This window comes from Caretta caretta, chromosome 3, assembly GCF_965140235.1.
Source record: "Caretta caretta isolate rCarCar2 chromosome 3, rCarCar1.hap1, whole genome shotgun sequence".
Classification (NCBI taxonomy): domain Eukaryota; kingdom Metazoa; phylum Chordata; order Testudines; family Cheloniidae; genus Caretta; species Caretta caretta.
This window is the reverse complement of record NC_134208.1, coordinates 4,495,033-4,509,209: the sequence shown is the minus strand read 5'-3', so window position 1 is coordinate 4,509,209 and position 14,177 is coordinate 4,495,033. Positions and strand designations below refer to the sequence as shown.

At 53.4% G+C, this 14,177-nt stretch overlaps 1 protein-coding gene across 4 annotated transcripts in view; it reads right to left on the bottom strand.

The window, feature by feature from the left end:
- SCARA3 (scavenger receptor class A member 3) overlaps positions 1–12,811 on the bottom strand; it is a 33,124-nt gene extending 20,313 nt beyond the window's left edge. The window contains exons 1-3 of one of the 4 annotated variants that reach the window (XM_048846030.2): positions 12,431–12,811; positions 12,279–12,346; positions 578–634 (exon numbers count right to left, since the gene is read on the bottom strand). In XM_048846030.2, coding sequence (XP_048701987.2) covers positions 578–634; positions 12,279–12,285 — 64 coding nt within the window. In that variant the 5' untranslated portion in view covers positions 12,286–12,346; positions 12,431–12,811. The other 3 variants (XM_048846031.2, XM_075126286.1, XM_048846033.2) reach the window with 3 other exon arrangements.
- Positions 12,812–14,177: the final 1,366 nt, after the last annotated feature.

Sequence of the window (14,177 nt, the reverse complement as noted above, 5' to 3'; positions counted from 1 at the left end):
GGCTGGGCTCCCTTCTCCAGAGAGCAAGCATCAAGCCCGGAGCACAGGACCTGGGGCAGTCCCTGCCCTTCCATTAGGTGATGGTACTGACAGATGCCTCAGGCTGGTGGGACTTCATAGGGACCCCCCTGCCATATAGGCAGCAGCCCCCCTCCGTGACTGCCTAGCCCGAGCCAGGGCTCAGCAACTGTGCAGACTGAGAGTGAATCTGGGAACTGGAGAACCCCAGGGTCCTTTCGCGTCTCGACTCCGGACACTACAAGCTACTCCTGTCTCTGCTCTCCTACACCTGCCCGCCAGCAGAGGGAAAAGGCCACCATTCAGGGAACAAAAACTGCTCGCCTTCTTCACACCCTTCCCCAAGACAAGGCCCTGGTTCCCTCCCTCCCTCCCCCTCAGTTATGGGCACCTGGGCTAATTAAAGTTCTCCCCCATACAGCACGTCACAGCCTCGGGGCCTCGCCATGTGGAGCGAGCATCTAGGGAGCATCCCTGCATTGACCACGGGGAATGGAGTGGGCGACACCTGATGGGCCTTCACATGCACCGAACTTCCCAGGCCGGTCGGTGCCCTCACCGTCTGGTCTGTATCTGAAGGATGGCATGTCGTCGTCTTCTCCAATGAGGTCTTCTTCTGAAAGACAGGCAGATGCTTCAGAGCTTTCCCTGACTTTGCTCCACGGAATCACTAGCCGTGACGGCAGAGGGCCAGACTGTGCCACCCGTCCCCACCCTGCGTAGCCCCTTACTCTACAAAGGGCTCCAGTGGATGCCACTCGGCCTGAGTAGGGGCAGCAGAAGCCAGCTGGCGGTGGAAGGTGCAAAGCTGGGTCCATGGTTACGATCTATTTTGGGCCTTTCTCCCATAAACTCCTTTGGGCTCAGTTCCCTCGAGCTTCCTCCCGGGCCAGCCAGGCGGTTTGGAAGGTGGGAAGACGCCCAGGCAGGCTGCGTTGGAAAACACACCGTCCGAGCTCCGCTTTGTTTCTAAACAAGTGACGCACGTTCCCAGCAGCTGCAGTTAGCTAGAGCGAGCTGCAGTCCCACAGGTTTCCGTGCCAGCCACTGGTTGGGCTCAGCTCAGCAACAGGGAAGGAGCCTGTCCTGTTCCCAGCATTGCTCTTCTGCCTGTAGACATCTGCTGGGTCCTAAAGCCTTTCAGCCTGTTGGCAACCATCAAGGGCTAGATTAATCCCGGGATCCTGACTCCAATGCACTGGAGCCTATCCCGGACTGCGGGGAAAGCGCTCGGGCTCATGTGCATCTTTGACCCCAGGTTACTGAGAGCAAGACGCTTTCCCGGCATATGCACAAGAAGTAGAGGTGCAGGGGGTGCTGCAGCACCCCCTTGTTTTATGTGGGGCCACTGGCCCCACTCCCCAGCTGCTGGCTCCATGCATAAAACCTGGAGGTGCTTCCTGCCCCTATGCCCTGCTCCTGGACCCCTGCCCACACTCTGCTCCCGAACCCCTCAGCTCATGTGGGGCTTGGGTCTCAGTCGCTGGCCGCTGGCCCTCGCTCGCTGGCCCCATGCCGGCCCCACCCCCGCTCCCAGCCCTCTGCTCCCAGGGACTGCCCCAATACCAGCCCTGTGCCCGGGGCTCTGCTCCTGGGGCCCTGGCCGCTGGCCCCGCTCCCCTACCGCTGGCCCCAGGCCTGGGGCCCCGCGCCCAGCCCCACGGCTGGGGCTCACTTCTTGGCCCTGCATGTGGGGTCCCAGCTGCTGGCCCCTGCCCAGGGCTCCACTCCTTGCCCCACACCCGCCCCCAGCTGTGGCTTCAGCCCCGGCCCCTTACCCCTGTCTGGGTCCCCCCCTCAAGGAGACACAGCCTTGCTCCCAGCCTCAGGACTGGCTTTCCCATGATGCACACTAACCTGTGGAACTCCTTGCCACAAGATAGCACTGAGGCCAAGGGCTTAGCAGGCTCGTGCGTTTAGATGGATAATGAGAATAACCCCAATACATTAGACAGGACAGAAAAAGGGATAAGGGATATAAACTCTCCTGCTTCAGGGGAATCCCTGATTGATGGACGTTGGGAAGAAACTTCCCCTCTGGGCAAGTTATTCCATAATTGCTCACCAGGGCATTTCTTGCATCTTCCTCTGAAGCAGCTGGGACCAGTCACTGGTGGGGACAGGACGCTGCCCTAGCTGAATGTTTTGTGAAGCTCAATAAAGATAAGTGCTAAGTATCTGCTCGAATAGGAGGCATTTATATTTCTAGCTGAGGCAGCGCTCTCTAGATGAACCACGAGAAGCACCCCTGCTGGGCCAAAGCCACTCATCAGAGAGGGGGAGAACACCAGACCTGACATAGTCCTACTCTGGGACACCAGCCCCAGGATGGACACTGACCCACAGCCCCTGCTACCCCAGCTGGGGCTCCCCACCCTCAGCTCTGCCAGTGCCCCTCAATCCTGACCCGCAGCCCCCTCTTCCCGTTGTTCTTGGGCAGAGGCTGCCAATCACATACTGAGCTTGTGCAACAGACAAAAAGGTTGCTAGGGCTTCGACACGACCCAGACCCACGTTCCCACGGCGAATGAATCGGGATTTGACCGGAGGCCTCCAGCAGCCACAGGGTTGATGTGCCCGCCACCCGGCCCCTTCTGATCTGCTCTCCTCATCATAGAATCATAGAATATCAGGGTTGGAAGGGACCCCAGAAGGTCATCTAGTCCAACCCCCTGCTCGAAGCAGGACCAAATCCCAGTTAAATCATCCCAGCCAGGGCTTTATCAAGCCTGACCTTAAAAACCTCTAAGGAAGGAGATTCTACCACCTCCCTAGGTAACGCATTCCAGTGTTTCACCACCCTCATAGTGAAAAAGTTTTTCCTAATATCCAATCTAAACCTCCCCCCCTGCAACTTGAGACCATTACTCCTCGTTCTGTCATCTGATACCATTGAGAACAGTCTAGAGCCATCCTCTTTGGAACCCCCTTTCAGGTAGTTGAAAGCAGCTATCAAATCCCCCCTCATTCTTCTCTTCTGCAGGCTAAACAATCCCAGCTCCCTCAGCCTCTCCTCATAACTCATGTGTTCTAGATCCCTAATCATTTTTGTTGCCCTTCGCTGGACTCTCTCCAATTTATCCACATCCTTCTTGTAGTGTGGGGCCCAAAACTGGACACAGTACTCCAGATGAGGCCTCACCAATGTCAAATAGAGGGGAACGATCATGTCCCTCGATCTGCTCGCTGCCCTACTTATACATCCCAAAATGCCATTGGCCTTCTTGGCAACAAGGGCACACTGCTGACTCATATCCAGCTTCTCATCCACTGTCACCCCTAGGTCCTTTTCCGCATGTCACCTTCTGTTACAAACTCCCACGCCAGGCCAGTGGGGTGTTGGAGGGGGTCAGCTGATGGGCTGGGCTGGAGCCAGCCCTTAACTCCAGTCGTGGCACCAGGGCTGGATTTGGCCCAGTTGTTGTTTTGTGGATCAGGGACGCTAGGTGCTGTACACATGCACAGTAAAGAACATGCCCTGCCCTGCCCATCTCACACTCTAAGGAGAAAAGACAGAATGATTAACCCCATTTTATAGCTGGGGCCCAGAGACACACAGAGATCTAGCACCTCACCCAAGAGGCCGCAGCAAAGCCAGGAAGAGACACCGTATCTCCTGAGTTCCAGCCCAGTGCACTAGCCAACACTTCCTTCGCACTGAGCCCTGAACAGTGCAGGTGTTTGTGAAGGGACCAGCCCACTGGGGTTTCTTGTTAACCAGCAGGAAGGAAGAACCTGGCGTATCTCCCATGCTGAAAGATGGAGGGCCCCATCCTGACTCCTCGAGGGGCTCAAGTTATCACCCCCAAGTTCTTGACCAGTGCAGGGAGCAAGGCTTCAACCCCTCCTGGGTGGAGAGGGCCCGGGGGGTCAAGGGGAACCGGCGCAGCTGAGGGTCTGGCCCCATTGACCTGGGTCCTCCTCAAAGCGTCATTAGAAAGCGGAAGGCCCCTTTCAAAATCCCCCCCTAAATCCAGCCTCTCTCATTCAGAATCTGCAGGGCTCTCCTCCCATGCAGACTGAGACCCTGGGCAGCCCTGCTGGGTCAGATCCAGAACCAAAGGGCAGGGCAGAACACGTGGTGGCATTGTTCACAAATGAGAAGATGCAGTCAAGTCCCTCTGGCTATGCCCCGCAAATGGCTTCTTATCCCGACTTGTCCCAAGGATCTGCTCCCCAGGTCTGGGTTGGACGGAACCGAAATCCTGCAAAATTTCATCACAGGGGACTCCCTAAACCTCACCTGTATCTGAACCAAATCCATCTCTCTTGGTAACGTACAACATGCTGTTATGGGCAAACACATGCATGCTGAGGAAAGAATGACACATCTTCCTTTCTCCCCTTGACCTAGAGAGGCTGGTAAATTAATCATAGAGACAAGGAAAGACTGAAATACACAAGGAGCGATCCAGGCCGCTCACTGCCTCTGTAGCGTGTTTTGTTTCACACGAGAACGGTCACAGGACAGGAAAGGGGAAAAAAGAGATCTCGCCTGAGTCTAATTTCCCCTGACACTGCAGATAATATGCACAATTCAGCTCCTCATCATCGAGTCGCTGCATTGAATAAAGGCACTAATGAGGCCTAATCTGCTTCCAAATATTTCCTGAGCCGTAACATTCGGAAGTGGGTTCTGAGGGTGGTTGGACTGGGGTTTCGCCTTGGCATGTCAAAAACACGGGAGAGCCAACTGTGAAATACAGATTGTGCTTTCAAACCACTTCCCACTAAACTCCAGGGCTGCTGGGGAGAGAATGTTGAACATAGACAGGATTTTGGCTTAGCCTCATCCCAACTAAGTGTCTTACTTTAGACAGTGCCATGTCCAGAGGCTTCTTCATTACAAGATGTTGTGCTTTAAAGAGTCAAAGGATGGGATGCATTTCTGCAGCAGCCCTTGCTGACAGATGACCTGTGCCCCATTAGGGTTGGAATGTCACCCTGGAGGTAATAAAAAGTGGTGTTTATTAACATCCATCTGGAGCACAGTTTGTACATTGTTCTGGATCTGAACCCCAATTCTTAGCATTCTCCCTGAGTACAGTCATAGGTAGGTTACAGGCTACATTGACTCTGACAACATGCTTTGGAGTTTCTTTTAAATTACAGGGTGTAGGGGGGGAAAAACCTCAGAGGTTAAATTAGATTTATGTAATTAGGATTTTTACTGTCTTTCCATGGACATGGGAATTTCCCACTTGGCTACCAAGGTCTAGACAGATGTCTAATCAATTAGGGAATTACATGAACATTGATTTTCCTGATCAGTCCTACTGCCCAGGGAAGTCAGATGACAGCTAGGAACCATCTGTCAGTCTTGGATGTAACCAAATTTACTTAACAGATATGTCCAAAAAAATTCCACTGAGATTTCTAGCACATGAAAGAGCCACATCTTACGGCTTTGATGTAATTACCATGAAACAGGACGGTTTAGCCAATAGGATCAAACTATGCAAATAGCTGAGAGTCAGTTTCATGCTGAGTGGCTGAATCCCCTGCCAAAGCCAGAATTCTACCCATCAAGAAGAAAGAACAATCTGTAATTTACTGCTTGGAAGTGAAATTGTAAAGGCTAAAAAAAGATTCTCTCCCTTAACCAGGGCCCGGGGAAGTTCTGCAATATGGGGGTTATGAAAACTTGCTGCAGTTCTGATCTGCAGCTGGCTCCATCCCAAAGCTCTAATCTCAAAGTGCAAAAACTCCGTCAAAATCCCCAGGTTTCATATCAAAACTAGAAAGGCACAAAAATAACCAAGGAAACACTGTGACATTTGCAATAGCTTTCTGTGGACAAAGGCCAGTCGTTTACCTGTGAGTAGGTTCGCAAACCTGAGTTACTGTTTTCATTCTGTGATCAACGCTACTTTCTATTCATTCTACAGGAACGGTCAAAACTGCAGGTTTTGAGATTTACAAATTCCGCGGAGATTCTCTCACATGGCCCTTGACTCATGAACCATGCAGAACTGAAAATGACACATGGCTTGATTCTGTTCTCAGTTATACCTGTGTAATTCCCGAGTAACTAACCCCGCTGACATCAGAAGAGCTACACCGGTGTAAACCCGAGGTGAGCTGAGAACAAGGCATATAATTGATGTGACTCCATAAATTAGTCGCAGGTTTGCGCCGATCTAGGTTCACAAGATGGAAAAACCCTCCTGCACCGTGGTCCGAGAGCTTAGTTTGAACCAACAACCTTCAGCACCAAAGCACAGACTTGAGCTAAGGAGTAACTCCATTATCTGGTGCCACTAGTAAGCACTTATCCTCTGTGGATGCATAACACCCACATTACGAGGATACCCAGCCCAAGTGCGGCTTTATAACCCCTCGCAAAACTGGGTGAGTTCTGCACGTTCACAGGCTCCTTCACAAACATTTCATCTGTCTCTCTTTGCAACACCTGATCTCTAGCAAGGCCAAATGTTACCAAACAAACACCCAGGAGGGGAGAGGAAACTATTTGTATACAAGATTTTAATTTTTGTAGTTTTAATCCTGTGTGTGATTATATTAATGTGTGGTCGGTCAGGTATTTTTAACAAAACAACCCAGCAAGTGGTCTTCTGGTTGTGATTGAATCAAAAAGCCAATTGATTCGTGCTCTGTTGATGCCTGTGATCTCACCAGAGACCTTCCCAGGGTGCACATATCGCTCACAGTCACCTGCGCAGCCATCCCGCTCCTCCACCTTCTGTTCCCCCTCTGTGGACGACATCAAGGCAGCCTGCAGCCCCGAATGGGCACACACCCCACCTCTCAGTGGTGTCAGGGCACGGTGTCAAGCTGGGAGGCGAGGCCAAAGCGGGTTGTAATCACCCGAGAGCCATGAGGTCAGTTTGCCTGGCATTAACCCTGGTGCTTTGCCTTGGTCATTGGAGCCAGATGCCCTGCCCCAGCAAGACCCAGCCGTAACAGATTCCGGGGTACAACGTAGCTGCTCCCTCCACAGAGCTCCGACTGTGCTCTCCCCGCAGAGAGACAGAGAGAGAAGAGGACAATTCCCGCCAACAGTAATGGGACGTGTAAAGTATTGGGTGAGGTTCTCAGGAGGTCAGGCTAGATGATCATAAAGGGTCCCTCTTAGCGTTAGCATCTGAAAAATCCCAGAAGCAAACTGCCACCACAAAGAATAACACTTTGCATTTCCACAGCACTGCCACTGGAAGATGGCAAAGGGCTGTTATGAGAAACATGGAGCCTCCCAGCCCACCACTGGGAGGCCAGTGTCATTTCATAGATGGGGAAACTGAGGCATGGGGGAGCATGACTTGCCCAAGACCACAAAGTAAGGTCAATGGCAGGGCTGTGAATAGAATCCAGCAGCTGAGATGTCCTGTGTGTGGCCTAACCACGAGGCATGCTTCCCCTCTCAGGTCTTTCTCCTCTCTCTGCATCCATCCAGGAACACAAATGAGGAGGCCAAGCCGAACACTGTACAAATGGGACACGCAAAGCATCAAGCAACTGACAACTTACTTGCCAATGCTCAACCATAACTCAGACCTAGTTCTTCTGTTATTTACTTGGACAGCATATTATGAACACGTATGAAATGGTGCACATGAGTCCATGTCAACTATACATGTAAATTCGATGGAAGACACTCATGTTCCTGATAAGGTGAAAGACACTGAGCAGTCCTGCAACTCTATACTGCTTCTCTGGCTCACTTATTGGATGTGGAGAAGCTAGGAGTGTGGTCTGAAGATAATACCAGTCCTTAAGCTATAATTAATGCAGCAGTGGGAGGTCAGGATTATTAAGTGTGATTTTCAGTCCTCTGATGTGTGCACTGAACATAAGAATGGCCCTACTGGGTCAGACCAAAGGTCGATCTAGCCCAGTATCCTGTCTGCCGACAGCGGCCAATGCCAGGTGCCCCAGAGGGAATGAACAGAACAGGTAATCATCAAGTGATCCATCCCCGTCAACCATTCCCAGCTTCTGGCAAATAGAGGCTAGGGATGCCATCCCTGCCCATCCTGCCTAATAGCCATTGATGGACCTATCCTCCATGAATTTATCTAGTTCTTTTTTGACCCCTGTTATAGTCTTGGCCTTCACAACATCCTCTGGCAAGGTGTTCCACAGGTTGACTGTGCGTTGTGTGAAGAAATACTTCTTTTTATTTGTTTTAAACCTGCTGCCTACTAATTTCATTTGGTGACCCCTAGTTCTTGTGTTATGAGGAGTAGTAAACAACACTTCCTTATCTACTTTCTCCACACCAGTCATGATTTTATAGACCTCTATCATATCTCCCCTTAGCCATCTCTTTTCCAAGCTGAAAAGTCCCAGTCTTATTAATCTCTCCTGATACGGAAGCCGTTCCAGACCCCTAATCATTTTTGTTGCCCTTTTCTGAACCTTTTCCAATTCCAATATAACTTTTTTGAGATGGGGCGACCATATCTGGATGCAGTATTCAAGGTGTGGGAGTCCCATGGATTTATACAGAGGCAACATGGTATTTTCTGTCCTAATTTCTATCCCTTTCTTAATTATTCCCAGCATTCCGTTTGCTTTTTTGACTGAAGCTGCCTATTGGTTGAATTGAAGGGAGCGTGCGGGAGTGAGTGGTCCGACTGTGTCCCGATGCTAATGGGCCTGACGACTGGGATTGGGTTGGGTGTGGATGTTGCCTAGACTCAGAGAATTGCAGATTTTAAAGCCAGCAGAGACCGTTGTGATCATCTAGTCTGACCTGCATCACACAGGCCCTACTTCCTGTCTGAACTAGACCAGCTGTTTAAAAAAACATCCACTCGCGAGTGAAAAATTGTCAGTGATGGAGATATGATCTCTCTTGACTTCAGTAAGACCTTTGATACTGTCTCATGTGATTGTCTCATGAGCAAACTAGGGAAATACAACCTAGATGGAGCTACTATAAGGTGGGTACACAACTGGTTGGAAAATCATACTCAGAGGGTAGTTACCAATAGTCCAGGCCAGGCTGGAAGGGCATAATGAGTGGGGTCCCACAGGGATCTATTCTGGGTCTGGTTCTGTTCAATATCTCCAGAAATGATTTAGATAATGGCAGAGAGAGAGTACACTGATAAAGTTTGTGGATAATACCAACAAACATAATTAAAGATCTAGAAAACATGACCTACAAGGGAAGATTGAAAAAGTTGGGTTTGTTTAGTCTGGAGAAGAGAACATTGAGGCGGGACACGATAATGGTCTTTAAGTGTGTACAAAGAGGAGGGTGATAAATTGTTCTCCTTATCCACTGAGGACAGGACAAGAAGCAATGGGCTTCAACTGGAGCAATGGAGACTTAGGTTGGACATTAGGAAAAACTTCCTGTCAGGGTAGCTAAGCACTGAAATAAATTGCTGAGGGAGACTGTGGAATCTCTGTCAAGGGAGGTTTTTAAGAGCAGGTTAGACATAGGCACCAATTTCTGCTCCCACCGGTGGGTGCTCAACCCCCCTTTGCCATTGTCCCCCCCCGCCCGACTCCACCACTGCCCCCATTCCAACCCCTTCTCCAAAGTCCCCACCCCAACTCCGCCCCCTCCCTGCCCCTATTCCGACTCCTTCTCCAAATCCTGGCCTCGCGTCTTCCCCGCCTCCTCCCCTGAGCACGCCACATTCCTGTCCCTCCCAGCATGCTACCAAACAGCTGTTTGGTGGCGGCCGGGCAGGAAGCACTGGGAGGTAGGTGGAGGAGCGGCGACACATGTGCTCAGGGGAGGACGAGGAGGTGGGGCATGGGAGGGTGGAGAGCTTGGCTGCCGGTGGGTGCAGAGCACCCACTAATTTTTCCCCGTGGGTGCTCCAGCCCTGGAGCACCCACGGAGTCAGCGCCTATGCGTGGCAGGGATGATCTAGATCAGCAGTTCTCAAACGACCACATGTTAATGAGGTCACCAAATCTGGCTTAGACTTGCTGGGGTCTGGGGCTGACACTGAAGCCCGAGTACCACTGTGCGGGGCCAAAGCCTGAGGGCTTTAGCCCTGGGCATCAGAACTCAGATTACAGGCCCCTGCCTGGGACTGATGCCCTTGGGCTTCAGATTTGTCCATCCGTCTGTCCCCCCTCAACTTGGGGCTCAGGCTGGCTCAGGCTTCGGTTCCCCCCTCCCGGGGCGATGTCGTAATTTTTATTGTCAAAAGGGGGTCAAGATGCAATGAAGTTTGAGAACCTCTGGTCTAGATAATACTTAGTCCTGCCTCAGGCAGAGCACTGGACTAGATGACCTCCCGAGGTCCTTTCCAGTCCCAAATTTCTATGATTCTATGAATGCACTACCAACCCTTGGTAAATCGTTCCAAAGGTTAATTATCCTTGAATTGGCTTTAACTTCGACCCCTAGTCATTAGACTTTGTTCTGCCTTTGCCAATAGCTTGAAGGGCTCCCTAATATCAAAGATCTTCTCCCTGAGTAGGAACATACCTACCCTGACTCGGTCACCTCTGAGCCTTCCCTTCCATGAACTAAACAGAGCAAGCTCCTGAATCCTTTCATTGTAAGGCAGGTTTTCCAGACCTGTGCTCCTGATTCCTAGTTAATGCTTGCAGTGTTCTGAGCAAATGCTCTCGAGCGCTAAATTAACCCAGGTTTCCATGTGTGACTCCACAGACTTTGCAAACAGATATTCAACGGGGCTTGAATTTCAGCCTCTGACAGGGTTGCATTTAGCACCAGTTTAAAAAACTCCCTCTCCTTTACACAGGGGCTGTCGGAGCCTGGCCATGCGTGTCATTTGCCAAGGCAGGAAAGCTGCCCTCTGACTCTCCATCACACATGCACCACCGTGGCGAGCGGCTCAAATATTTGCCATCTGATGGAGTGCACCGGGCAGCAAGTTTACAGTTTAGCTGGAACTCTCAGCCCTCGGATGGTTATTTCTGGGCGGCCAGTTTGGAACGTGCCCATGCTGCCTCCCAGCACCTGGGGCACGGCATTTCTCCATGGCCGGCATTATAGTTGCGGGGTGGTGGGGGAATGGCTGGACCCGCTCCGATGAGAATCAGCCACCGTCATCATCCTAAACTCTGCCTTTGACCCTAGCGAGCTTTACACATTGTATGCAGGCAGTGCAGCCCGCTCTGGGGTGGAGGGATCGTGCTGCATGGAACTCAGTTTATCTGCCTTGAAAAGACAAAAGGCGGAGCCAACCCTCCCATGTGGCTGTCGGGTCCTTACCCGGCCCCCATTATCACGGCATCCAAGCATGTTACCATCGCAAACCCTTTCTCCTGTATTAACCTTCCTGGGCAGGGAAACTGCAGCTTTAGGACCTTGCAAACCCGCCACCTAGCCCTCTAAGCACCCCTTCCCCCGGGGTCGCAATGCTCTCCAGTGTCTCTGAGCAGGGGCGAAGATACTGCAGCGCCATCAGAGGATACAGGGCGGCAGGGGGCTGCCAGGCGGGCACTCAGAAATCCCTGTGAGCTAAGATGCAAACAGAGAAGCTTCCATCCTCCCAGGCCCGGAACAAACTCACTCCCAAGCCCCGTCCCGGAGCTGGCAGCCTGCCATATGCTCTCCTGCGCACCAGGAAGGATGAATCCCTCTAGGCAGCGTGGATGGTGTGCAGTACCAGAGCACAGCATCCTTGCTCACCACTGCTCGACAGGCAGGGCTGACAGGGGTGGGGAGGGCAGCGGCTGGCCCTGGGGGAAGGGAAGGCAGCTCCTCGCATGGCTGATCTTGCACCAGTCCCCATGGACACACACAGCACTGAAGGGATGACGTCCTTGGCACAGGGATGGGGGACGCCCTGGATCCGCGCTGGGGCTCCCTCTTCAGGATCCTGCCACAGGCAGATGGAGCAGGGGGGTTGGGACAGTGAGGGCTGGTCGGAGGGGATTTCTCAGCTCCTGACCCCAGTGTCTCAGCCCCTTCCCCACCTTATACCACAAAACTATTCCTTGTCCCCTCCCCTCTCTGCTCCCAAACGCTCTCTCCCCGACCCCTGTCTGCCCCCCTTGCTGTCCCCAATTCTGTATCTGAATTCAATGCAATGTCTATACCGAGGAAGGTTCTCTGGCCTGTGTTAGACAGGGAGGCTCAGAGCAGGGGGTCCCTTCCGGCCTTGGGATCTGTGAATCTGTTTCTCCTCAACCACCCCACTTTCAGCACCCCCAATTCACTGGGTCCATTCCCGGTCAGCTGCCTCCCCGGTCCCCTTAACCCTGGGCTGGATACTCCCACCTCGCCCAGGGCAGCCAGGAGACAAAAGAGCACCTTGTACCTTGCAGGGGCTGCTGTACCCGGGTGCAGAACTCACCTTTCATGGTCCTCTCGTCAGGGGCACGGAGGGGCCGGGAGCTGCTGCTCCGTCCAAGCAAGCGGGTTCTGGGGAGAGAAACGCCCAGGAAGGGAGGCTGGTCAGCCCCTGTATGGGAAAGGCCCCACAGCCGCCTCCCTGCCGACACGTACCCCCCTTAGTGCTCTGAGCCAGGGTCGCCTCTCCTCGTGGGCATCCCCGTCTGGCCTGCTTGGCTTCAACGAGCCGAGTGCATGATCCTGGCTCCTCCTGGCTCCCCCTTTCCTCTCTCTCTTGCTCTTGCTCCTTGGTCGGCAGCCCAGATCAACTTCCTCGCTATTTCAAAACCACCCCGAGCAGCGGGTCCGTGCCCCGCCGTCTCCCCTGGCAGCCTCCACTCCTCCCATGGCCGCGGCCTGGGGGGCTGGCTGGGGCGAGCCAGCGTCGGAGTTCTCTCCGCCCGAGCTCGCCCACCGGAATACGACACACAAAGTATGTGCTGGAGAAGACAGGCTGCTCCCCGCTCCCTCCCGCCAGTCCTAATTGCTAACAAATGTCCAGGCTCCAGCAAAGAGCGGGGACTCTGCTGTGTGGGAGGAACGGGGCGGGGGCAGCTGGGGTGGGGATTGGGGTGGGGAACGGGCCTCCCCAGAGCTGGGGTTTAGCTAGCTGCAAAGTTCGGTCGGCTCTGAGCCTCTACAAAACTGCAGGAGCGTTTGGAGCCAGGGGGTTGGGTCTGCCCGTCTACAGAAATCGGGGACAGCTGGGATCCAGTTCAGACCCAAACTCAGGGGGGAGGGAGCTGGTCAGTGATGCTGGTCCTGCCAACCCTAGGGGCCAGATCCTAAACGGAGCCGGCACCTGGCTCGGGGAGGGCACGTTTCCCGATCTGGGGTCCTGCGTCAGTCCATTTATAGAAATAGGGGCCAACGGGGCATTTGGGGGAATGACGTTCAGCTCTGGGGTGCTGGGTCTGTCGGTCGCAGAGACGGGGAAAGTGGAGCCGCATTAACCCTTTCGCGGCTGCTGCCATGTTGGGTTAGCAAGTGAGCGGAGGGGCTGGTACGCAGAGAACGGGCAGCTTCAGTTCCTCACCTGAGGAGCAGCTCCCACATCTGCTGCTCTCGAGGGTGTAGCACGGTCACCAGCGTTTAGCAACGGCTTTTCGGGAATGGGCAGCTTGCATCCAAACCAGTTTGGAAGCGAGTCCCAGCGTCTTGTAGACAACAAATCCTGCATCTCGGCAGGGGGGTTGACTACATGACCCTTGCGGTCCCTTCTCACCCTGTGGTTTCAGGTTTCTAGGATTCCCTGCTCTGAGCAGTCCCCGGTCTGGAGTGTCTCACCAAGGCCCTGCCAATACTTGCTGGGGGTGGCGACGGAATCCAAGGGTGCGTCTAAAAACAGGCCCTTCTGGTTGGGAAGGGACCCCCCAGGAATTAGAGTCTCTGGGTCTGTAGCAAGTCATGGCAAGTGCACAAAGCACAGGAAGAAGAACGCAGGGCAATGGCGTTATTTCCTGGGGGGCTAAGTTAAGTCCCAGTGCACTTCACGAGGCAGAGCCGGTCTGACCCCTCCGTCGATGACAGCTCGGGCCAGCGAGTGCACCGTGGCCACGGGAAACGGTCGGATTTGGAGGCACTCTGGCGGGGACTTTGACCCCAGATGGCCCACCCACCAAGGCTCCTGGTGTATTGCAGCAACACCAAGGGCTCCTGGGCAGGGGCCCACAGAATTCTGAACAATGGGGTCCTAGGCAGCTTGGGGGACGTGGTGGGACCAGGCTGAGAACTCCGGGTGGTGTTGCAGATAGCAGCCCCCATGGCAGTGAAGAGCTGGGGCTGGGCTGTAATGACTCTACCAGGGGTGCAGGGCACAGGGAGACTTGGTGACTCTCTCTGACTCATGATTCGTGCTGCC